Below are 26,965 nucleotides of genomic sequence, written 5' to 3' on the forward strand. Positions count from 1 at the left end.
TTTAGTTTAGTGAACTTAACCTATAGCTAGTTTTCTACAGCCAAAGTCAAAAGCTAATAAAAGCTCTAATATTTTATTTCATTATAAACGACAGGTTTTCTTCCAAAGTAATAGAAAACACTAATAAATAATGAAGAGCCAAAACATACATCTTTGAGATCTCTATTTTAAATAATTTATCTATTTGTTTATATACATACACACAAACTATTAAAATTAAATACCCAGATACTAGGAAGGGAAAACTAGCAAAAAATGGAGATGAGATGCCCAACTTAGCGGTTCAGCAACTTGGGGGAGTAAAACAACTACCTTTTGAGGATACAGAATTCCTATCCTGGGTCTATTTGACAGAATCACAGCTACAAAAAAGTCAAGGCAAACTTCAGGGGAGGTCTCAAATCCATGAGTCAGAATGGAGTACTGAAGAACAGCGATTCTGTGTCCATTTTCACATCACACCCACTACACAGGAATGCTACTGGGTGTCATTTTGAGGTACACATCTTACCCAGCAGAGAACAGAAAGCCCTCCAGCAATTCCTCTTTCTTCCACAGCCTGTTACCAAAGCTACTGGGTGCAAGGTGGAGAGTGAATCCTTCCTGACAGAATAACTGAATCTAGAGCACATGTGAACAGTCGGCTCCTTGGGATGAAACCAAGGAGTCACAGGAATAGAATCAATGAAAACAGAGAAGTGAGCAGGAAGAACTGGAAGAGGGTTATTTGCAGGGAGTAAGGTGGGATTTGCTTTTGTCTTTATGTTTTTACTTTTTTAGAGGTAAAGAGAAGAAAGTAAGTTTTTCCACACAGGATTCGAATGTACTATTGGGTTATCTGGGGAGGTATGTTTTGTGAAGAGCTGGAAATTCTAGTTTGGAGCTAGGATAAAGGACTGAGCTGGACTTAGGCAGACTACACTGAACTTAAACAGTCATCCATACAATAACAAGAAACAGTAATACTAATACAGTCGTCCCTCAGTATCCACAGGGGATTGGTTGTAGGACTCCACTGTGGACACCAAAATCCAAGGATGCTCAAGTCCCTTATGTGAAATGACATATTTGCATATAACCTATGTACTTCAAATCATGTCTAAATAACTTATATCTAATACAATGTAAATGCTATAAAAATAGTTTTATACTAGATTTGCATTCTTTTGTTGTATTGTATCCGAACATTTTTCTTTGAGATGGAGTCCGCTCTGTCGCCAGGCTGGAGTGCAGTGGCACGACCTCGGCTCACTGCAACCTCCACCTCCTGGGTTCAAGCAATTCTGCCTCAGCCTCCCAAGTAGCTGGGACTACAGGCGCACACCACCGCGCCCAGCTAATTTTTTCTATTTTTAGTAGAGACGGGGTCTCACCATGTTGGCCAGGATGGTCTCCATCTCTTGACGTCATAATTCGCCCGCTTTGGCCTCCCAAAGTGCTGGGATTACAGGCACGAGCCACCGCGCTCAGCCAATCCGAATATTTTCAATTCGCAGTTAATTGAATCCACTGATGCCTACTATAATGACACACAGAGTCCTCCGTGCCAAGCACTGTGCTCAAAGCTTCACACATCTTGCTTCCTTAGATCCCCTCCAGACCTATAGGCATGATACTTCTGTGATCTCCATGTTGCAGATAAGGAACCTGGGCACACGGAGGCTAAGTGACTGCAGGCTCACAGAGCTAGAATGTAGCAGAGCTGGGGTTTCACCCAAGTAACCTGGTTCCAGAGTCCATGCTAGTGGTATGTTAAGGAAGAAAGATCAATCTAGACACAAAAATGTGCATAAACACCACTGCAATGAGGTGAGCCAAAGCACAACTATTAAACAGAAAAGAAAATGAAAGGGCAGTTAGAAAGAGAAGTGAGTTCTTCAAGGGCACAGAAGCCAAGAGGGGAGAGCCAATAGAGGTCATCATGACCTACAGATTGCTGGCCCCAGGAGACTGGGTTCTTTACTTTGTTTTTGATTGCCTAGTCCCCAGCACAGTATCTATCAAATAAGCACACAATAAAAGCTTGCTGAATATTGATAAATGAAGGAATGAAATTATATGCACAAGCTGAAGTGACAACTTGTGCTCTGGGCGAGCCGCCTCACTCCCAGCCAGCCCGGGATCTGGCTATGCTCTCCTGCTCCCACACTTGACTGGCACTGTTCCAACTTCTCGGAACACCCTTCCCAATCCTCGCCCCACAACTGACATCCTACTCTCACTTTAAAATTGACTTCAATAAAATTTTGGCATGTGACAATCGCTTCCTCCTCTAAACTATTCATAAAATGTTTGCAAATAATGTGTTAAATGACAATTCCTCCATAATCTTAAACTGTTATTTAAATGTTAACTTCCTTATTTGAGCACATTTTATAGCTTAAATAGCTTTGCACTCTTCAGAGACACAGAAGTTTCTTATATTTTATCTTATGGTACCCACGAAGTCTATTTACTGTGCCTTATATATATTAGTACTCAGGCAAGCTTTATCAATTTTCAAAAATTCTAATAGAAAGTATCCTCTGAGATTCACCAAAGAAAATAAGTAGGAAACCTATATAGCCCTCCACATTCTTACCTATAAATTGGACTAAAAGATCACATTTAATCAAATATCTGTAACAGTTACAGATGTTACCTATGTCTATAAAACAGAGTACCTTTATGTAAAATTAATGCATGAAAATAAAAATTAGATCATTAATCTCATTAGCACAATTTCTAAAAAAAAGGTTGAGTATGAAAAGTACTACTAATCAAAAAAGTATAAGTTTGAACTGTTTCTAAACAGTTTAAAGCAAAATCAACAGCTTAGTTTTAGGCTTAAAGAGGCCTTTAAGTCCAAAAATTTATTAACTATCCTATAAATCAGCCCTTTTATATTTAACTAAGATGTTTTAATAAAAATAACAGCAAGTTGAGTGCTTCTGTTGGCTTATGCAGAGAAGTCTCAGAACACCGAGGTAGGGCCTGGCAGAGCCCACTTCATACACAGTATGAAATGAATGGAGGATCAAGCGAGGCAACGAGGAGTTGGGATTTGTTCCAGACAGTTTAGCTCATGACCCAACACTCTTGAGGATCAAAAACCAGAACAGATGTGCCACAGAATCAAGAGTCAGCACATTCCTAATTTTCATTAAAATTTGCATTGATACAATCTGAATGCATTTCATTTCGTTTTTAAGGAATATCTTCCAGTATGAAAACCTTAATTTACTATATATGCACTAATCTGCATTGCTAAACTAAGTAGCCAATAATTAACATAGAAAAAGATAACACAGAATTCTACTTACTTCCCCAGTGGTTGGCCCTTTTTCTTTCTGTTGACAGCGCCTGATCACTTCTAATAATAATGGTCCACCCACAGTACCTTCTGCTTCAATTATACCTAAATCTCGAGCTAAATTCTCTCGACCTTCGAGACCTTGCAGCTAGAAAAGATGCAAGTGCACAAAAAAATAGCAGAAGTTATTTTCAAAGAGTAAAGAAAATATTTTCAGAGTTTAAAAACATCTTTAAACTCAGAGACCGTCTTACTAATGAATGAAATGTCTATTTTAAAAAATTATGCCTATTTCTTTTACAGAGCCTCTACTTTCAACGTTTTCATTAACAGGTGCAATCTAACATCGTATCAAAATTAACCCTACAGTAACACTTTTATTAGCAAGCTTTCAAGTAACACAAAGTAGCAACACTTGTGCCAGCTATCGGAAAGCTCATATGGCTTTTAAGAAAAACAGATAATCAACTACCAAAAATTATCTAAATATAAAAAACTATCAGTTGTCAAATTCTATTAACTTTCAGCTTAATATTGACTCATTTGTATCAAAGAAGGTTTCAAAGGATAGATGTAAAAATCATTATTCTTACTGTGCTAGTTTCAGGTTGAAAAACAGCCAAAGTAAAGTCAAGGTTAAAAAACTGAAGAAATTCTGCAACAAGACTAGCCACTAAACGACCTATAAAGATCAAGAAAAAGGTAAGTAAGCAAACCTTTAAAAACCGAATTTTTTAAATTAACATGAAATAGATACACTAAATTATGGAAGAAAGGTTTCTAAATTTTTTAAGTTACAAATTTCTTCTTTGAATAACATGATTAAATAATGAAAATCTCAATCTTCTAATTTTTTCACTGGGATCATCAGTCTGTAACTAACTGTAAGACAATCATCTCATAGATTTCAGTGTTTCGCTTTTTAATAGTTAACATTGGCTTTTTGTAGTAAAACTGGCTTTAAGCAACATCCCAAGTACGAAAATATGTAATAGCAACACAACTGTTGTACAATGAAATATTTTAAAATGAGGACCTATAAGAATTGCAGACTTAAAAAAACTCCCTGAAATTCCTGATTTCTCCCAAATGGTATCAAGATTCAACAATTCAGAGAGAGATAAACAAGAACAAGCTGAACATCTTACCATCTTTGGTATTTAAAAACTTTTTCAGGCTCTCATTGACTAAAGGAGTTTTGTTCTGTTAAAAAAAAAAAAAAAAAAGTTAAGTGTCCTGTGTTTACCCTAAAAACAACTACAAAATATAAAGTTTAACGTTTTCATCGATAAAATTATGGTATTACAAAATCCATTCTATAACTGTTAGTTACTACAGGACTTACTTTGTGCTATTTAGTAATTTCTCAAAGTTAATATAACAAAACCATACATGAAGATTTGTATTTATTTTTGATTTTAAATGTTTTATAAACTGCTTTTGAAAATATTTGCAAATACCTGTGTGAAATAAAATTAAATGTCAACAACTGTTTATTATTTCAAATATATGAAGTTCGATGTTTTGTCATCTCAGGTATCTACCATTTATAGCATACTCATTATGAACAAGAATTTAATTATACACTTGTAATTCCCAGTTTATCCATGAAATGTGAGATGATCTTATGTGGCCCATAGGCCAATGTATTTTTCTAATTGTACATTTATTTGGATAAGTATGGAAAAAATACTTCTAGACCAGCAAGCCTCTGAGTGTTGCTGAGAACAGGCTACAATAGGTAGCACATGGTAAGCTTCCTTAAGACCACATTAATTGCTGCTACAGTGGCAGCCTCATACACTGCTGATGGGAATACAAAATGGCATAAGGAGTTTGGACAGCAATTTAGTTGTGTTTCTTAAAAGTCACAAATATTCCTAGCATGTGACCTAGTCACTTCACCCCTACTTATTTTCTCAAGCGAAATCACAGATCCAAGCAAAGACTTGTACATGACTGTTCACAGAAGCCTTACTTGTAACACTTAAAAACTGGAAACAGCCTAAATGTCTGTCAACAGGTAATGGCTAAACTGTCGTATCTATACAATGTATTAATGAAATGATTTATTAATACATATTACAATATGAATGAATTTCAAATGCATTATGTTGAAGAAACCAGACCAAAAAAAAGAGCACATACTACATGATTCCATTTATATAATTCTTAAAAAGGTTTGGGGTGGGGGAGAGGGTTACAAAAGGGGCACAAGGAAAACTTTTGAAGGTCATGGATATGTGCAGTACCTTGATTGTGGTGATCATTTCACAGCTGCATAAATTAACTATTAAAAAATCAAACTGTACATATTAAATACTTTAACTTTATTGTAGGTCAATTATACCTCAATAAAGTTGTTAAAATAAAAGACAAGGAGAGGAGAGATCATAAAGGTAGTTGGTAGGCTGGTTTAGGGAATTCTAAGATATTAAGTCAACTGAAATATTTAAAGAGAATGGAGGGACAAGATCAGATGTGTACTATAAACAGCCAATCTAGGAGCTATGTGGAAAAATGACTTCAGAGAGATGGTGAGGGACACCACGGAAAGGGAGGCTGGCATGTAGGAAGGGGATAAAGCAATCTGGAAAAGAAAAAACAAGCACAAAGGAGGCAGCAGAGCACTCCCTTGGGGACACTTCAGATACACACCTGACAGACACAGAGCCAGGTGATGACTGAGCAGGAAGTAAAAAGAGCAAGGCTTAAGAAACGCTTAGATTTCTTGCCAGATAAATGATGGTCCCATTAAGGGCATAATATAGTGGGCACTTTAACAGAAAGGTCTGAAGCTCAGGAGAGAAATATGCATGAAAGTTACAGGGCTGGAGTTACTGGATGAATAAGGTCAGTCTGTGAGAGAGTACAGAATGACAACTGTAGATAAGTCTCAGTCAGGTGTACAGGAAAAAGATCATGCTAAACAAACCAAGGAGTAGTCAAAAAAAGAAAAACAGAACAGAAAAAGGTCTCAAAGGTCAAGGACATTTTCAAGAAGGAGGAATCAAGAATGTCAATTACAGGCCTAGCGTGGTGGCTTACACCTGTAATCTCAGCACTTTCGGAGTTTGAGGTGGGAGGAATGCCTGAGCCAGGAGTTCGAGACCAGTCTGGGTAAAAGGAGAGACCCCATCTATATGAAAAAAATTTTTTTAAAAAACTAGCTGGGAGTGATGGTGTATGCTTGTAGCTCCAGTGACTTGGAAAGCTGAGGCAGGAGGTTGAGGTTTCAGTGAGCCATGATCGTGCCACTGCACTCCAGTCTGGGTGACAGGGTAAGACTTTGTCTCAAAAAAAGAACAACAAAAAAAAGAATGTCAAATGCCACAATCATCAACTAGGATAGGTAGGAACTAAAATGTGCTCACAATTAGGAGACTCCTCTTGACTGCAGCAAAAGAAATTACTTAGGGTGGTAGTGGTAGATTTAAGATTTTAAGGGATTGGCCGGGCAGGGTGGCTCACGCCTGTAATCCCAGCACTTTGGGAGGCTGAGGTGGGTGGATCACGAGGTCAGGAGTTCAAGACCAGCCTGGCCAAGATGGTGAAACCCCATCTCTACTAAAAATACCAAAAAAATTAGCCAGACACAATAGCAGGTGCCTGTAATCCCAGCTACTCGGGAAGCTGAGGCAGGAGAATTGCTTGAACCCCACCCAGGGGGCAGAAGTCCCAGTGAGCCAAGATCGCGCCACTGCACTCCAGCCTGGGTGACTGAGTGAGACTCTGTTTCAAAAAAAAAAAAAAAAGATTTTAAGGGACTAAGGGGAGCCCAGGACATAATAAATAGAATAAGCATGCACATTCTTTTAAAATGTGGTTGTGCACACCTGTAGTCCCAGCTACTCCAGAGGCTGAGGTGGAAAAATCAAGCCCAGGGAGTTGAGGCTGCAGTGAGCTATGACTGCACCACTGCACTCCCGCCTAGGCAAAGGAGTAAGACCTTGTCTCAAAAAAACCAAAGCAAACCAAACCAAACCAAGTTGTGAAGGAAAAAAACCACAGTGGTATTAAAAGCAGAATGTGAGTAAAGGAAAACAGTTTACTCCTAATAGTTATTTAAACATGTTTTCATGCTCAAAAGAAAAGCCACCAGAAAAGGATGGGGTCAAAGATACAGTAAATAATTAAAGACTTGAAAGTGTACAGAAGACAGAATGATTATTCTTAGACAGGACAGAGCCTCTTCTAAAGCAGTAACAAAAGAGGTACAGATAAATATAGACACAGGTAAGCATTTTCACAGATGAGCAATAGATTGAGGGATAGGAGAGGAGGACACAAAGTTAGGATCTAATGGCTTCTACCTTCCCTGTGGAGGAAGCGACAAGACCAAGTGTTCAGAGAGAAGGAAGCAGGGGTGACACAGAAGGCTACTGCACAGGGAGGGTGAAGAAGAGAGCTGCTGGGCCTGCTCAGGACCTAACCAGGTTGGTACCTGCCAATTTGCAACATCAGCAATCCACATGGTTGACTGACTCTTCTCCAGGAGCACATATGTGTAAAATGGGAAGAGAGTTAGTTTGCTGGGTTAAATGATCATTGAGATTTCTTCCAGACCCCATATGACTGTAAGGCAAGGTAATTAGGGGTCCAGACCCATAGGGTCCAGAACAAAACGCCGCCAAGAGAAGACTGACGCCTGCAGAGACATGGAAAGGGCAAATAACTGAAGATTTTGATGAAATTAGAGATTAGGTATACAGGTCTAACGAAGTGAGAGGACAGGCGACTGATTTGTCATAAAGCAAGAGTTTAAGACTTTGATGATGGTTCTATTCCTGTTGACAAATTCCAGAATATTTACTCAGGATGGTTGGTGGGACTCAGAAAAACTTAAATTACCCACGTAAACACAGAGAAGTGGTTGCACTTTTAAAATAATCACTGTCTTTTTCATTGTCAAAATAATTGAGTGGTCAGATAATTTTGGGAAAAGTTGCATACTACATACCCCGTTTCATAGGAATTAATAACATATTAGCTTATTAAAAGATCTGAGTGAACCTGCACTTAACACAATGATAATGGAACCATTTCTTCAAGAAACTCCTATGAACTTTTGTTTCAGATTTAGCATTGGTATCAGAGTTACTGTGGTACCTTAACTTTAAGATTACCCCCAAATTCAAAAGCTATACGAAAAAAATAATTTTGGCTCTCTCTCAATAGTAATACAATCCTTAACAGTTCAAAATTATCCCTAGCTATACGTTAGTATAAACTATTTTTTAAGACGGTTTTTAATGAACAAGAAATTAAGTATTAACGAATACAACGATGTTAAAATCTGGAAACTTCATACCTCTACTTTTTCTTGCTCCTCTAGGGCTAAAAACACAGCTGCTCGGAGTTCAGCCTTAAAAAAAAAGTTAAGAAACAAGAAATTACCATTTCAAGACAATTTTCACAACAAGCTCACATTTAGCCAGCAACAAACACCAGCAAGCCAACGAGCTGGGTGGGCAGGTGCAAAGGCCAGAAACGCCTTCCGAAACGTTCTCAGTCACACAAGCTCTGTGACCCCCGGGCTTCGGCTGGACGCGCTGGTTTCCCGCCGCGGATCATGCCTGAGTCTGAGAAAGAGACGCTGGGGCCGCGCTCCAGGGCCGAGTTGCGGGCCGCCCGTGTGGCCCCCAGTCCCCACGGTCCCGCCCCCACGGAACGCAGCCGGGGATGGACCAGGCGCCCCCAGTCCGCGGTGCCCTCCGGGACCACACGAACGAACGAACGAGCCGACCTCCACTGTGGGGCTGGCAGGACGGAGGCCCTGCCGGGGCGCGCCCCCAATGCCCCCCGGTCCCGGTCCCTCGCCAGGGAGGCGGCCTCCTTGCCGCGACCGTTGTGACGACCGCTGTCCACGCAGGCCGTGCAGATCCGCCAGACCCGGCCCCAGCCTCTGGCCTCACCTTGATGCGGTTCAGGACCCCGCTGTTCTCCAGCGTCTGCACCAGCAGGTCCCGCAGCTCCGTGTCCTCCTCGGCCACCACTGCAGCCGCCGTCGCCGCCATCTTGCTTCTCCAAGACAACCGCCCAAGCCACTCTAACGGCCAACGGCTGCAGCACTGTCCGATCGGCGCGCGCGCTACGCAGCCGACGCAGCCAAGGCCCCGCCCCGACGCCCAGCGCGCTATCCCCGCCCCCTGGCGACGGGAGGCAGGGCACGGAGACCTCGGGGTTGAAGCTAGGCACCCGGCCTTGGTGAGCGCCGGCCCACTGAACAGCGAAACTTAGGGTGGGCGCTGGGGGCGAGGCTGCGGGGCGCGGGTGGGCACGCAAGGGGCGGGGCGTCGAGGCGTGGGGGGCGGGGCGTCGGCGGGGCCTTCAGCGGCGAACCAGTTGGCCGCCATCGCCTGAGGCGCGAGCTTTGAACCCGGCGAGCGGTGAGGAGGAGGCGGCCTAGCGCGTGGAGAGCTGACTCCGCCTGGACTCCGCCGCCCACGGCCGCATTCCCTAGCCGCACAGGATCGCCGGAGTCATATTATTGACATAATTAAAGCATACTAGCCTAGAGCCGGGCGGACTGCGGAAAGGAGGCCCCGAGACCGAACCTGCAGCCCCGCGGGCGTCGGGGAAGGGACTCCCGAGAGGTCGCGAGGGGCGGAAGGCCCTGCGGGTTGTCACCCAGAAATAATGTCCTGAGGCCCCCCGGCCAGGCGAACGGACACTGCTCGGCCAGGGTCTCCGAGGCTAACCGGAAAGGCACTAGGCCCTGGTGCAGGGGCGGGACGGCCCCAGAAGAGCCGAGGGCCGAGGAGGGCGTTAGGTGGGTCCGCGCTGCGCGAGCTGGGGCAGCAATCTCCACTCCCTCCTGCCTCGCGGCCCTCCGCCGACCGCCGGACGCCCGCGGAGAGTCCTGGACCCCTTCCGGGCCCTGGAAGCCCCGTCCCGCCGGAGACTACGCGCTCTCCTGGTGTCCATCCCGCCGCCTGGGCTGCCCCGCGCCCCTCGCCTTGGCAAAACCAGCTCCCCGGACCGAGTCCTGCCTTGGAGAGTGCGGGTGCGCAAGGTCAGCCGAGCTGTCGGTCCCGGGGTTTCGGGGTGCGCCACTGTATGGCGGCGTAAGCCGAGAAGTGCCCGAGGCCGGGCTCCAGCAATTGAGAGGCTGATTTGGCCACGGTGAAGGACGCTCCCGGAGGAAGGAAACGGGAATCAGAAACGGGCAGTGGCCGCGCCTCTCCCGAGGATGGCGTCGAGGGCTTCAGCGCCTCAGGGTGGGCGGGAGGGGAAGGCGGTGTGACCCGCGTGGCCGACGGAAAGGAGCAGCGGGAGCCGTCGCCTTAGGGAAGCTACAGGAAGACAGCCGGCCGCGCTGCGATGCGCAACACTCACCCTGAAGCCCTCGGCTCAGGCGCCAAAGGAAAGGCTCCTTCGGGCAGGACTCAGCTTTCAGCTTAGGTTTTTTCCTTTTGGCTAAGTCAATTGCAGTGCGGAGTTGTATTTTCCTTTCACAGAGGTGTGTCCAAGAACCATTCTTGGGAGACGCCTGCCGGCCGCTTTGGAATAGGGCCTGTCTGCCCATACTGGCTTCCAAACGCCTCTGTGTGTTCCTGTATGTGGGTGTGCACAGACCACAGGATGTCCACACTGGCTTCCAAATGCGTCTCTGTGTTCCTGCCTGTGGGTGTGTATGCACATGTCACGTGTACACACAGATCACAGGGTGTCCACACTGGCTTCCAAAAGTGTCTCCGTGTTCCTGTCTGTGGGTGTGCACGCACGTGTCACATGTGTACGCACAGATCACAGGGCGTCCACACTGGCTTCCAAAAGTGTCTCCGTGTTCCTGTCTGTGGGTGTGCACGCACGTGTCACATGTGTACGCACAGATCACAGGGCGTACACCCTGGCTTCCAAATGTGTCTCTGTGTTCCTGTCTGTGGGTGTGTACACATGTGCCACCTGTATGCATAGATCACAGGCGTCCACTCTGGCTTCCAAATGTGTCTGTGTTCCTGTCTGTGGGTGTGCACGCACGTGTCACATGTGTACGCACAGATCACAGGGCGTACACCCTGGCTTCCAAATGTGTCTGTGTGTTCCTGTCTGTGGGTGTGCATGCACGTGTCACGTGTGTATACACAGATTACAGGGCATCTACACTAGCTTCCAAACGTGTCTCCGTGTTCTTGTCAGTGGGTGTGTATGCATGTCTCACGTGTGTGAGCACAGATCACAGGGACGTCCGCACTGGCTTCCAAAAGTGTCTCCGTGTTCCTGTCTGTGGGTGTGCACGCACGTGTCACACGTATACGGGCATTCACACTGTCTTCCAAATATGTCTCTTTTCCTGTCCATGGGTGTGCATGCACGTGTCACATGCGTACGCACAGATCACAGGGTGTCCATGCTGGCTTCCAAATGTGTTTCCATATTCCTGTCTGTAGGTGTGCACACGTGTCACGTGTACACACAGATCATGGCGTGTCCACACTGGCTTCCAAACATGTCTCTGTGTTCCCGTCTTAGGTGTGTATGCCCGTGTCACGTGTACACACAGATTACATGGCGTCCACACTGGCTTCCAAATGCATCTATGTGTTCTTATCAGTGGTTTTGCATGCATGTGTCATGTGTACACACAGATCACAGGGCATCCACACTGCCTTCCAAATGTGTCTCTGTGTTCCTGTGTGTGGATGTGCATTCACGTGTCACGTGTGCACACAGATCACAGGGCACCCACACTGCCTTCCAAATGGGTCTCCATGTTCTTGTCAGTGGGTGTGCACTCACGTGTCATGTGTGTATGCACAGATTACAGGGCGTCCACACTGGCTTCCAAATGCATTTCCATGTTCTTGTCAGTGAATGTGTACACATGTCACATAGGTACACACAGATCACAGGACATCCACACTGGCTTCCAAATGTGTCTGTGTGCCTGTCTGTGGGTGTGCATGCACGTGTCACGTGTATGCACAGATCACGGGGAATCCTCACTGGCTTCCAAACGTGTCTCTGTGTTCCTGTATGTGGGTGTGTATGCACGTGTCTCATGTGTACACACAGATGACAAGGCATCCACAGTGACTTCCAAATGCATCTCTGCGTTTCTGTCTGTAGGTGTGTACGCCCATGTCACATGTGTACACACAGCTCACAGGGCACACACACTGTCTTCCAAATGGGTCTCTGTGTTCTTGTCAGTGGGAGTGCATACATGTGTCACGTGTGTGCACACAGATTACAGGGCGTCCACACTGGCTTCCAAACACCTCTGTGTTCTTGTTAGTGGGTATGTATGCATCTGTCACATGTGTATGCACAGATCATGGGTTGTCCACACTGGCTTCCAAATGTGTTTCTGTGTTCCTGTCTGGATGTGCACACACGTGTCACGTGTATGCACAGATCACAGGCTGTCCACATTGGCTTCCAAATGTGTCTCTGTGTTCCTGTATGTGGGTGTGTATGCACATGTCTTATGTGTACACACAGATGACAGGTCATCCACAGTGACTTCCAAATGCATCTCTGCATTTCTGTAGGTGTGTATACCCACGTCACATGTGTACACACAGATCACAGGGCGCCTGCACTGGCTTCCAGATGCATCTCCGTGTTCTTGTCAGTGGGTGTGCACGCACGTGTCACATGCATACACACAGATTATAGGGCATCCACACTGGCTTCCAAACACGTCTCTGTGTTCTTGTCAGTGGGTGTGTATGCGTGTGTCACATATATGCACAGATCACAGGGCATCCACATTGGCTTCCAAATGTGTCTCTGTGTTCCTGTATGTGGGTGTGCGTGCATGTGTCACGTGTGTATGCACAGATCACAGGGATTCCACACTGGCTTCCAAACACATCTCTGTGTTTCTGTCTGTGGGTGTGTACGCAGGTATCAAATGTGTACATGCAGATCACAGGGCATCCACACTGGTTTCCAAACACTTCTCTGTGTTCCTGTATGTGCATGTGTATGCACGTGTAATATGTACACACACATCACAGGGCATCCACACTGGCTTCCAAACACATCTCTGTGTTTCCATCTGTGGGTATATACAAGTGTATCGCATGTGGAAGAGGTAGGAAGAGCCTGGAAGAAGTAAGGGTCGTGAAGGTGCAGTGCACTGTTGTACTGTTTGCGCTTTGTGTGTGTTTGGTTAGTTTTGCAAGAACATGTTGGTGAAGGAGAGAGAACCCCAAACAACTGATGAGCAGTGCTACTGAAACTCAAATATACACAGGAATGACAAGGAAACATCTATGAAAAAAAAAACAGATTCTGGAACTCCATCCCCCTGAGATTGTCCTTATGGGGTCTGCAGGAAGTTTCAGGAATCTGCATTTTCTTCTAATAAATGTAATCTACAGGTTATAATTTGAGATACAAATAGAATATATACAGTAAAAATTTGAAGTTTCCTGCCTAGCCCAACTCTTCTCACTGGTAGTGTCTGTTAAATTGGAAAGATATCTCTTTCCAGACATATTAATACCTTTTATACAGTTGACTTGAACAACATTAGTTTGAACTGCTTGGGTACACTTATATGTGGATTTTTTTCAGTAAATGGAAAATTTTTGGCAAAGGCAACAATTTTGTGAAAAACCTCACAGATGAATCTCTTAGCCAAGAAATATGGGAAAAAAAGAAAAGAAAAAGCTAGATATGTCATGAATGCATAAAATATGTGTAGATACGAGGCTATTTTATTATTTACTACCATAAAATATATACAAACCTGTTATAAAAAGTTAAAATTTATCAAAACTTGCACATACAAACAGACAGTTACATGGCACCCATTAGGTTCAAGAGAAGTGTAAACAGTTGTAAAGATGCAATATTAAATCATAACAGCATCAAATTCACTGTAGTACATAGTGTACTACTGTAATGATTTTGCAGCCACTTCCTGTTGCTATTGCAGTGAGCATCAGTGTTGCTGGTATTGGGTAAAAATTCCAAGTAACATAATCATCTCTGAGTGAGCAGTTGATCTCTCCAGTACCTTGCATATCACAGTAAAAGGTAAGGCTCTCACATATCTCTCGTGGTTAGTGCAGTACTGTAAACCTTGAGTAACACCATGGGACCCTTATGAAGTGCCATTAGTGATGCTGGAAATGCTCCCAAGAATCAGAGAAAAGTTAATGACATTACAGAAAAAGTTGAATTGCTTGCTATGTATTGTAGATTGAGGTCTGCAGCTAAGGTCGCCCGCCGTTTAAGATAACCCAGTATAAGGACTGTTGTATAAAAACAAAAGGAAGTTTATGAAGCCATCATTGCAGCTACACCAACAGGCATGAAAACCTTGCACTTTTTGGGAAATACCTTTTTATTTCATATTGCAAATGTAGCTTTTTGTGGGGTGCAGGATTGCTATGAGAAAGGCATACCTATATAATCTAATGTTCAAGAAGAAGTGAAGTCATTATCTGACAAAGCAAAAGGAAGATGAAGGATGGTATGATAACTTTAAAAAGAGGTTTAGCTTTCAAAAAATGTCAAGATAACAGGAGAAGCAGCTTCTGCTGACCCAGATGCAGCCGATGAGTTCCCAGACACCATTAAGAAAATCATTGAGGACAAAAGGCCAAGCTTGGTGGCTCACGTCTGTAATTCCAGCACTTTGGAAGGCTGAGGAGGGTGGATTGCTTGAAGCCAGGAGTTCAAGACCAGCCTGGCCAACATGACAAAACCCTCTCTCTTCTAAAACTACAAAATTTAGCCAGGTGTGCTGATGCACATCTGTAATCCCAGCTACTGAGGAGGCTAAAGCATGAGAATTGCTTGAACCCGGGAGGCAGAGGTTACAGTGAGATTGCACCACTGCATTCCAGCCTGGGAGACAGAATGAGACTCTCTCTCAATAAATAAATAAATAAATAAATAAATAAATGAAAATTTTAAAAATAGAGAAAATCACTGAGGAGAAAAGAGATCTGCCTGAACAGATTTTTAAGGCAAACAAAAGTGACCTATTCTGGGGGAAAATAGTGCCACAGAGGACATTTATTAGGAAGAGAAGCGAACATCAGGATCCAAGGCAGGAAGGGATGGGCTAACTGTACTGTTTTGTGCAAATGCAGCCAGATTTATGATCAGGACTGCCGTTATCTATAAAATTGAGCCTTGAAGGGAAAAGAAACACCGCCTGCCACTCTTTTGGTTCCACAGCAAGATGGCTGAGCAGCAACTCTTTTTCTGGATCAGTTATATAAATGCTTTGTTTCTAATGTCAGGAACTACCTTGCCAGTAAGGGATTGCCTTTAATGTTCTTTCGATATTGGACAATGCCCCTGGCCATCCAGAACCCCATGAGTTCAATACAAATACGTTGAAATGGTCTACTTGCCCCTAAATACAGCATCTCTAATTCAACCTCTAGATAAGGGAGTCATAAGGACTTTAAGGATCATTACACACAGCACTCTGTGGAAGAGAACCCCAACTGAGAGAATATCATGAACATATGGAAGGATCGCACCATTGAAGATGCCATTGTTGTTTCAGAAAAAGCCATGAAAAGCCATCAAGCCCAAATAAATTCCTGCTGGAGGAAACTACAGATGTTGTGCATCACTTCAAAGGATTTATGACAGAGCCAATCAAGGAAATCATGTGGATATGGCCAAAAAGGTTTCAAGATACGAATCTTGGAGAAATTCAAGAGCTAAGAGACACCATACCAGAGGAATTAACAGAAGACCACTTGATGGAGATTACTCCTTCTGAACCCAGTGCCAGATGATGAGGAAGACGACGCAGTGCCAGAAAACAAATTGACATTAGACAATCTGGAAGAAGAGTTCCTCTTATTCAATATGGCTTTTGACTTCTCTTATAACACGGACTTTTCTATGAAACAGGTACTGAATCTAAAGCAAATGGTGGAAGAAAGATTGTTGCTAAATGGAAACATGTTTAGAGAAATGGAAACGCAAAAAAGTCAGACAAATTATGATGTTATCCCCATCAGGTTACACTTACTGTGCCTGCCTCTCCTGCCTCCTCTTCCACCTCTTCTACTTCTGCCATCCCTGAGATGGCAAGGCCAACCCCTGCTCCTTCTCAGCCTATTCAAGGTGAAAATTATGAGGATGGAGATATTTATGATGATTCACTTACACTTAATGAATAGTAAATATATTTTCTCCCCATGATTTCCTTAAAACGTTTTCTTTAGCTTACTTTATTATAAGAATACAGTATATAATACATGTAACATACAAAATTGCCAGATGCGGTGGCTCACATCTGTAATCCCAGCACTTTGGGAGGCTGAGACAGACAGATCACTTGAGACCAGGGGTTTGAGACCAGCCTGGCCAACATGGCGAAACCCTATCTCTATTAAAAATATAAAAATTAGCCAGATGTGATGGTGAGTGCCTGTAATCGCAGCTACTCGGGAGGCTGACTCAGGAGAATCCCTTGAACCCAGGAGGCAGAGGTTACAGTAAGCCGAGATTGCACCACTGCACTCCTGCCTGGGTGACAGAGCAAGACTCCATTTCAAAAAAAAAAAAAAAAGTGTTGTTTATGTTGTTGGTAAGACTTCCGATCAACAGTAGGCTCTTAGTACAGTTTTGGGGAGTAGAATTTCGACTGTGAGGGTCTGTGCCCCTAGCCTCATGTTGCTTAAGGGTCAGCTGTACATAGATAATGTTACATACACACACATACTTCCTCCCACTCCGTAATTTGGATCCTAGGCCTATTGTCTTTTAGTTTACTAAGGAAGTCCTGATCATTTTTTGATGTTCATACATACTGTATAGATCCTACCTCATTTGATTTGACTCCTGCAAAATATTTGTTAAGGGTGTTCTAAAAATTACTTTTTGTAGTTAAGCTACACTTTATTTCCATTTGTTTGTTATGGAAATAATGCATAATAAAGGTTAAAAATTCAAACAAAAGGAGGGAATATATTAAAAGAAAACTAAGAGTCTCCCACCTACCCTTCCTACCTACCCACTTACCTTATGTGTTACCATATCCTAGACCCAACTGCAATTAACAATTTCTGGTTTTAGTTCTTCTGGTTCTTTTCATTATAACCTCAAATACCGTACATATACATCTTGATTCACCAGCTGAAAATCCTTCAAAGGGATAAAAACTTATTCTTAGCTCCTAATTTAAAAAATTGTATTTTAGTTTTGTTAGAAGCTTTCATGACTTTAGGTTGTTTACCTAAATCATTATTTATGAATTTTACACACTGTGTATTGGCTCCCTACTAGGAGAGGTGAGGAATTGGTGCATTCTTACTTTCTCTTGTCTTTTCTTCCCCTCCTAATTTTGTTAGTTTCATTGTTATTTTTAGTCTGTCAAGAATTTGCATTCTTTTTGTAAGTAAAATTACAGACATCCCTTGATATCCATGGGGGATTGGTTCCAGGACCTCTCGTGTACACCAAAATCCACACATACTTAAGTCCCACAGTTGGCCCTGTGGAACCTGTGGATATGACCATTGGCATCCCAAGAATACTGTATTTTCCACCTACTCTTGGTTTCAGTTGTGGAACCCACTGATATGGAGGGCCAACTGTATATATTGAAAAAAATTTGCATATAAGTTCACTGGTTCAGACCCCTGTTGTTCAGGGTCAGCTCTATATCTTTCCAGCTTTGTGCATTGATTGAAAAACCAACAACAGCATAATATTAGGGCTATAACAGATCTGTTAGGCCAAGCCCATATGCCCCTGAACAGAATGTTCTGCACATTGGGCCAACTTCTAACTGCCAGCACCTGAAGTTATTTGCATATCAGCTTTCTTTGTCCACCACAGCCTGCTTTGCCTGCATTTTCGGAAGACCTAAAGTGCCAAGGAATTAACACACCCTGAGAGTATGCTCAATTGAAGGCAATGAATAGAAAAAGACCTCCAACTGCTTCTTCCCTGGAGTTCAGGGAGGTAAATCCAAGGTGTGTGCTAAGGAGGTGACAATGTCAGACACACACACTTGTTATGAGAGTTTCCTGATTGAAGAAGAAAGAGGCATTCCAGGCAGAAGTAACCGAACATACAAAAGTGCAAGACCAAGAGGCTAAGGCAGATTTCTCTGGCAAGAAGTGGCAGGTAGTGTGATGTGGCTGGAGATGATGAAATGACTGGATTGGGAAGGACTTTATCCACTAATCTAATGAATTTGACTTTCATCCTGAAGATGTGAAATAGTGTGCTAAACAAGTTTAAAAGCAGTTTGTCATTAGCCTATTTGTATTTAGAAAGAGCACTCCTGAAGCAAGGAGGGGATGAATGAATTGGATGTACTGACACTGGAACAAGGAAATTATTCCAATAGTCCAGGGAAGAATTAAGGACATCAACTAAGATTGCATGAGTGAACATGGGAAAAAGAGGATACATTTGAGAAATATAAATATTGGCCAGGTGCCGTGGCTTACACCTGTAATCCCAACACTTTGGGAGGCTGAGGGGGCGGATTGCTTGAGCTCAGGAGTTGGAAACCAGCCTGGGTAACATGGCAAAACCCCGCTCTACAAAAAATACAAAAATTAGCCAAGCATGATGGTGTGGCCTATAGTCCCAGCTACTCAGGAGGCCGAGGTGGAAGGATCACTTGAGCCTGGGAGGTTGAGGCTACAGTGAGCCATGATCTTGCCACTGCACTCCCACCTGGGAGACAGAGTGAGACCATGTCTAAAAACAAAGAAATATAAATATTGTATTAGGGTTTACCAAAGAAACAGAACCAATACGATATATGGATGTGCATGGATGTGTATATATATAAGGAGATTCATAAAAGAAATTGACTCACAAGATCATTGAAGCTGGCAAGTCTACAGGATGAGCCAGCAAGCTGGAGACCCAGGAGAACTGATGCCTTGGTTCCTGTCCAAAGGATAGCAGCCTTGAAATCCAGGAAAAGTCAATGTTTCAATCTGAGTCTGAAGACAAGAAACAAGCTGATGACCCAGTTGAAAGACCAGAAGGCAGGAGAGATTCTTTCTTACTCAGGGAAGATCATCAGTCTTTTTGTTTTATTCAGGCCTCCAACTGATTGGATGAGACTCACTCGAATGTTAGGGAGGTCAATTTGCTTTACTCAGTCTATCCATTTAAATGTTAATCTCATCCCCAGACACCCTCACACATACACCCATGATGATGTTTCAGCAAGTATCTGGGCACTCTATGGCCCAGTCAAGTTAACACATAAAATTAAACGCAAATATGTTCCAGTAACTTAGTTTTTAAATAACTAGATTCTTATGAGAATAAACTCAGGATAGGATAGGGGAAATGCTTTCTGGCTTTCCACTTGCTTATTCTTGGAATGTCACTTTTTCTTAAATTTAAAAATTGAAGGCTGGGCATGGTGGCGCATGCCTGTAATCCCAGCACTTTAGGAGGCTGAAGCGGGTGGTTCACGAGGTCAGGAGTTCGAGACCAGCCTGACCATCATGGTGAAACCCTGTCTCTACTAAAAATACAAACAATTAGCTGGATGTGGTGGCACGTGCCTGTAATCCCAACTACTCAGGAGGCTTAGGCAGGAGAATCACTTGAAACCTGGGAGATGGAGGTTCCTGTGAGCCAAGATCATGCCACCGCACTGCAGCCTGGGCAACAAGAATGAGACGCCATCTCAAAAAAAAAAAAAAAAAAAAAAAAAACAATTGAAAATGTGTCTTTAATCATCAAGATAGTCTTTCAGTCTGCACTCAGTAATATGAATGCTTTCATTAATATTGAAAGTCATCTATCCTGTTCCCATAAAGATCAGGATAGTTTAGGTAGTGGAGAATAAATAAGGTTCTCAATGGCCTATTAGTTTTTTTTAATGTTTTATAGATTGTTGAAAAGACAGTAGCATGTTGGGAAAAAGAAATGAATTCCACATTTTTCTGGTACAGTACACCTTACTGAAATTACTTTCTTATTTCAACAAGGATTTACCAGGTTGTGTGTAGTGGTTAAAAGCATAGACTTTAGACCCACATTACATGGTTTCAAATCCACTTACTAATTATGTTAACCACAGCAAGTTAGCTAATGTCTCTCCGCCTCAGTTTTCTGTTTGTAAATTAGGATAAAAATCTCTGTAGATGTGAATATGTGTAGCTAGATAGTAGATTGTATTCAAAATCTCAATCGTAACACAGTAAAAATATTAACTATTATTAGTTGTTTTGAATATACAACCTAATTTCATTCTCTCCATGATCTGAGCTTGTTGAGTTATTTTTAAACAACTCCATTTAACAGATGAGACAGTGTTCCGATAAGCTAGGTAGTATGCCCACAGACACACAGCTAGCAGCTGAGATGAACCACCCAAGTCTATTTGGTTTTCAACTCATGCTCTTTCCATGATATTTTGCTTTCTCTCGATATTTATAGAATTTAATTTAATTGACTAGAATTAAATAAACTAATTTATTTTAGTTTTATTTTATTTTAGAGGAAATGATTGAATGAAGAGATACAGAAGTCAACAGATAGAAAAGGTCATTCTGGGCCAGGCATGGTGGCTCACACCTGTAATCCCAGCATTTTGGGAGGCCTAGGCGGGTGAATCACCTGAGGTCGGGGGTTCGAGACCACCCTGGCCAGCATGGTGAAACCCCGTCTCTACTAAAAATACAAAAATTAGCTGGGTGTGGTGGCAGGCGCCTGTAATCCCAACTACTTGGGAGGCTGAGGCAGGAGAATCACTTGAACTGGGGGAGGTGGAAGTTGCAGTGAGCCGAGATGCGTCATTGCACTCCAGCCTGGGCCATAAGAGTGAAACTCCGTCTCAAAGCAAAAAAAAGAAAAGCTACCTTACCAAAGACAGTCAAAATGAAGGCCACCAGGGGGCAGTGTGCAGCAGGTCAATGGGCAGAGAAGGTGGCTTTTAAAATTATTTTTCACTGTCTACTGAGACAAAGATGTTACACCAGAATATGCCACCCTAACATATGCTTCTTTGGTATAAGGATTATTTTGAGCTGAAGACAATTGAGAAGAAACAAATATAAGAAAAACTCTGCCTTCCCCATCTTTGCCTAAAGGCAGGACATAAATTGATAAAAGTTCACCACCTGCCCCCACCAGAAAGGACAGAAGCAAATTACCAGAGACAACTCTAGACCCCATATCAACCTGGGGAAGGCACCAGAATACCCACACAACAAACGTTACTAACTAGCCTTCATCTTCCATTAGTTTCCCATTGTATTAGTCTGTTCTCAGACTGCTGTGAAGAAGTACTGAAGACTGGGTATTTTATAAAGAAAAGAAGTTTAACTGACACAGTTCCACGTGGCTGGGGAGGACTCAGGAAACTTACAATCATGGCGGAAGGTACCATCTTCACAGGAACGCAGGAGAGAGAAAGTTCCAGCAGGGTAAATGCCAGATGGTTATAAAACCATCAGATTTCATGAGGACTCACTATCAATCAGGAGAAGAGCGTGGAGGAAACTGCCCCATGATTCAGTCACCTCCCACCGGGTCTCTCCCATGATACATGGGGATTATGGAGATTAAAAATGGGGGTTACAATTCAAGATGAGATTTGGGTGGTGACACAGCCAAACCATATCACCCATATACTTACTTTCCCACAGTTTGCTGCTCCAGAAACTCAGTCCTTTTCTTTTTTCTTCTTCTCTAAAATGTATTGGTCTTTTGTTAAAATGCTATATAAGCCCAGCTTCTGACAACCCCTTGGAGTTACTCATGGCTGAGTCCTCCTTTGTGTGTATGGGATGCATGTGTGAATAACTTCTGTTTGTTTTTCTCTTGTTAACCTAAGGGAGGAGACCACCCCTCGTCTTATTCCCAATTTCTGCCGCCAAAGAAAGAAGAAGTAAAAACTAAAAGGCAAAAATGAAATCCACAGGCAGACAACCCGGCACCACACCCTGGGCCTGGTAGTTAAGGATCGACCCCTGACCTAATTGGTTATGTTAGCTATAGATTACAGATATTGTATAGAAAAAAATCCCTGTCCTGTTCTGTTCGGTTCTAATTACCAGCGCATGCAGCCCCAGTCACATACCCCCTGCTTGCTCAATCGATTATGACCCTCTCACGTGGACCCCCTTAGAGTTGTAAGCCCTTAAGAGCCCTTAAGAGGGACTTGGGGAGCTCAGTTTTTGGAGACATGAGTCTGCCGATGCTTCCAGCTGAATAAAGCCCTTCCTTCTACAATTCGGTGTCTGAGGGGTTTTGTCTGTGGCTCGTCTGGCTACAAACCTGTCTTTAACCAGTCTAATTTACAGGACTTCAGCCAGAGAACTAAGATGGGTAGAGGCAATACAGGAGATAGAAATAATTTAGGTAGGTTGATAGGGTGAAAGAGTCCCTGGCAAAAGCTGTCCTTCTGACAAAAAACAGAAGGTCAGAAATTACTTCCTTTCTAACCACAGGCAGTTCACATAAATCACTTCTCTTCTAACAAAGAGCAGCCTGGAACATTGGACTGTATAACGTAGATAAGCATCTCCGACACAGAGGGAGAGTTTCCTGGGTAATCATCAGACTTACATAAATGGGTCCCAGTAAAAACAGTAGGCTTTAATGAGCACATTCCTTTCCCCTTTTTTGGACAAGAACACACTAAGGTTAGCTAGAAGCTTGCATGGTGGGATAGGGAGAATGCCTGCAGCTGCAAGGAGGTACCTGGGACCAGGCATGGAAACTCCCCCTCTTCTTGTTAGCACATGCAAGGTGGAAGGAGATAGGCAGTGTGGAGTAGCCCAAGCTAAGAGCCTGCCTGCATGGTAAAAGAATGGGGTGGGGGCTGCCAGAGATTCCACTCTATACAGATGACACACCTGGTCCTAACCAGGTTTTCATGCCGTATATAGATAAGATACCCACTCCCGAGTAGCTCATTTATAAAAACCCTTACATTTTATTGCAGTACAGCAACCTGTTTGGGACCCCTCTTTGTGAGAGAGAGCTGTCCTTTTCCTTTTGCCTATTAAGCTTCTGTAACTTCACCGTTTGTGTGTCTCAGTTCTTGATTTCTATGGCCATGAGACAAAGAACCTCAGCTGATATCCCAGACAACGAGGCTGCTTTAGAGGGAAAATGGATAGCTAATATTATCAGTTAATTGGCTGTGTTAATTAATACCTTCAAATTCGATGTTTTAAAATAAATGCTGAGAACAATATGAAAGTGTTTTTCTTCTACTAGTTTCTCTGAGGATTTTGTTATTTATTTAGCTTTACAATGCCTAGCCCTCTTTATGAATGTAATTATTGTGTTGCTAAGTGCATGTATACAAAAAATTCATTGGTTCAAAAGCCATGGGCCTAGTACCATAGCCATATGTGGTACATTCAAACATTGGAAATGCACATTCTCAGTGTGTCGGAAGCTCTGTACTGCTCCTTTTTGAAGAACGACTTTGATTTGAAGTTAACTCACTGTTTTGACTCACTATTTTAACTCCCATTACTTCAATATCTGACATTCAGGCTCAGAATCTGGCCAGTATATCAGGGCTGGAATTAATTGATTAATGCCATTAGATGGCAGTATTATTTTAATTCCAAAAATGGTTATAAATTCATTCTTTAAAATGTGTGTGAAACAGAATATTGGACTGATTTAATTGATGACTCTAAGAGCACAAAAAGATTAAACACACACAACACAAAGTTTGGGATACAGCCATTGGAAAAACCCTTGGTCACTTTAAATCTTCTTTCATATGTATGTATGTTGCACATGTTGCCAACCTCTTTACCTCTTTTTCTGTTTTTGTGTTTGCTTTTTGTTTTATATTTTTTTGAGACGGAGTCTCGCTCTGTCACCCAGGCTGGAGTGCAGTGGCGCGATCTCAGCTCACTGCAAACTCCACCTGCTGGGTTCACGCCATTCTCCTGCCTCAGCCTCTGGAGTAGCTGGGACTACAGGCGCCCGCCATCACGCCCAGCTAATATTTTGTATTTTTTGTAGAGACAGGGTTTCACCGTGTTAGACAGGATGATCTCAATCTCCTGACCTCGTGATCTGCCCGCCTCAGCCTCCTGAAGTGCTGGGATTACAGGCGTGAGCCACCGCGCCCGGCCTCTTTTTTTTTTTTTCCTTGAGAAGGAGTCTTGCTCTGTCACCCAGGCTGGAACACAGTAGTCCAAACATGGCTCACTGCAGCCTTGAACTCCTAGGCTCAAGCAACCTTCCCACCTTAGCCACTGTGCCCAGCCTTCTTTTCCCTTTTGACTTTGTTATATCACACTGACTCTAGAACTGTGCTTCTTTATTGGGGCGATTTTGCCCTCCCCCTGGGACATCTGACAAGGTCTGGAGACATTTTGGTTGTGGGTAGGGGGAGGGACACTCTGCTACTGGCATTTAGTGGGCAGAGCCCGGAGATACTGCTAAACACCCTACACTGCCCAGAACAGCCCCTATAGCAAGGAATTATCAGGCCCAAACAAATACCAAGTTAGTTTTTAATTTCAAAGTTTATGTGTAACATTATTTTTTACATATAAAAAATATTCACATATTAATTTGAGATACAAAAAATATTCACACATTGATTTGATCACAAGAAATTTTAAAGAAATTTAAACACTTTCAGAAAAGGCTACTTCAAGATGTCATGATAGCTTTGACCCAAACATTAATGTTCTATATGACTTTGGGCAAGTCAGTCATGTTTACTAGACTTAATAACCCATGTAACGTTAACTGTTGGAGGGTTTTTTTAAAAACGTTTTCTTTTGAAAAAACTTCAAACTTACAGGAAAAATGGCAAGAATACTACAAAGACCTATTTATTCAGATACACAAGTTGTCACAATCTTGCCATGTTAGCTTTATCTATTGATCAGTTTCTCTTTCAGTCTATTGACTTATCTATCTTGAACTATTTGGGATTAAGTTGTAGATATCAGATCCCCTTACCCTTAAACACTTTACATGTCTTCCTAAGAATAAGACCATTGCACCGCACAGTACAGTTATCTAAACCAGGAGACAGCATCGTTATAAAACTGTTACCAAGTGGCAGCTGGTGCACTGTCCAGAGAGGGTGAGAGGGAGAGAGGACCTGATTTGTAACATTTGCCAATTCCCATGTGTGATGTTTTGCTTTGATTCATAACTACCATAGCCCTTGTTACAGTCTTTTATTAAAACTTGGGGTGTGTTAGGCTGCAGGGGCAGGTCTCAAGAAACAGAATCTGTCTCCTGCCCTCCTTTCACCTGCCCCAAGGCAGGACTCCATCTTCTCCCACCTTTCCAACTGTGGGTCTGAAGACTTTTCAGAGAGGGTCCTGCCCTACACAGTGGTGGAAGGAATGCTGATGTCATGAAGCTTCCATGAAAACTCAAGAGGACTGAGTTCAGAGAGCTTCTGGATAGCTGAAAGCATGGAGGTTCCTGGTTCCTGGAGGGTGGTGCCCCAGGCATGGAAGGTCTGAGCCCCTTCCTCAGAGCTTGAGATGAGCACCTCATCTCTTCATCTGTATCCTTAGTAATATCTTTTATCATAAAACAGCAAATGTGTTTCCCTGAGTTCTGTGAGCCACTCCAGCAAATCAAACTCAAAGAGGGGGTCGTGGGAACCCCAACTTGAAGCTCAATCAGAAGTTCCTGAGGCCCAGATTTGCAACTTGTATCTGGGGTGAGGGCAGTCTTGGGGTCTGAGCCCTCAATCTGTGGGATCTGATGCTACCTCCAGAGAAATAGTAAAGGAACTGGGGTGGAGGTCCCGGCTTTGTCTGCCTCTTGGTGGTGGGGAGAAGTTCCCACACATACGGTCACAGGAGTCTTCTGTGTTAATGATTGCTGTTGTAGTGTGAGAGCAGAGGAAAAACACAGTTTGAGAGAGTTTTCCCAAAATACCATGGTAAGTGGCTCATGATGGCTGATTTCAGGTTATCAACCACTTAACAACCAGCTCAAAACATGCTTTGCTGTTTAACAATCAGCGCTCAAGGAATCAGTGAACTGGTGAGCACAAAGCTACTGTTAACGAATCCATGGTTCATATGCAAAAGTTACCAGCTGCTCCAATAATGTCCTTAATAGTCATGTTTTTTCCAAGTTCATGATTCGGTCTGTATCATCATTTGTCACATCTCTTTAGTATCCTTTAACCTGGAGGGGTTCCAGCCTCTTTTTGTCTACTGGGGCATTGCTGTTCCTAAAAGAGAACAGGTCAGGTGTTTTGCAGAATGCCTTTCAATTAGGGTTTACCCAGTGTCTTCTCTGGATTAGATTTACATTATGCATTTTTGGCAGGAATACCATGTACACGATGTTTACTTGGTTCTCTGGATCAGAAGCCCATGATGTCCGTTTATCCCGTTATTGGTGATACCAATTCCAATTTTGGCCACTTGGTTAAGTGGCGTGTGTGAGGTTTTTTCATTGTAAAACTGTTATTTCCTCTTTGTAATTAATATGAGACGCTTTGAGACTATGCAAATATCCTCTCCCTCATCAAACTTTTCTCCACCAACTTTAGCATCTGGTAGCCATCCTCCAAAATGGCCCCAGTGATCCCATCTCCTGACACTTACATGTCCATGTGGTCCTCTCCCATACTGAATAGGAATGGCTTACGTAACCAATAGGGTGTTGAGGAGGTGATGCAGTCTGACTTTTGAGGCTAAGTTGTAAAGAAAGACACCGTGTCTTCCTCCTTGTAGTCTTGGAGCACTTGCTCTGGAGAAGCCAGAAGTCATGGCATGAGGGTACTCA

At 43.1% G+C, this 26,965-nt stretch overlaps 1 protein-coding gene across 3 annotated transcripts in view; it reads right to left on the bottom strand.

Moving 5' to 3' along the window:
- Positions 1-9,551, bottom strand: part of CEP43 (centrosomal protein 43) — a 43,712-nt gene extending 34,161 nt beyond the window's left edge. Inside the window, exons 1-5 of one of the 3 annotated variants that reach the window (XM_008007805.3) lie at positions 9,208-9,551; positions 8,604-8,657; positions 4,441-4,495; positions 3,886-3,974; positions 3,303-3,440 (exon numbers count right to left, since the gene is read on the bottom strand). In XM_008007805.3, the coding sequence (XP_008005996.1) occupies positions 3,303-3,440; positions 3,886-3,974; positions 4,441-4,495; positions 8,604-8,657; positions 9,208-9,309 (438 nt within the window). In that variant the 5' untranslated portion in view covers positions 9,310-9,551. The remainder of the gene's footprint in view (positions 1-3,302; positions 3,441-3,885; positions 3,975-4,440; positions 4,496-8,603; positions 8,658-9,207) is intronic. The other 2 variants (XM_008007803.3, XM_008007804.3) reach the window with 2 other exon arrangements.
- Between the last annotated feature and the right edge of the window lie 17,414 nt (positions 9,552-26,965).

This window comes from Chlorocebus sabaeus, chromosome 13, assembly GCF_047675955.1.
Source record: "Chlorocebus sabaeus isolate Y175 chromosome 13, mChlSab1.0.hap1, whole genome shotgun sequence".
Lineage (NCBI taxonomy): Eukaryota > Metazoa > Chordata > Mammalia > Primates > Cercopithecidae > Chlorocebus > Chlorocebus sabaeus.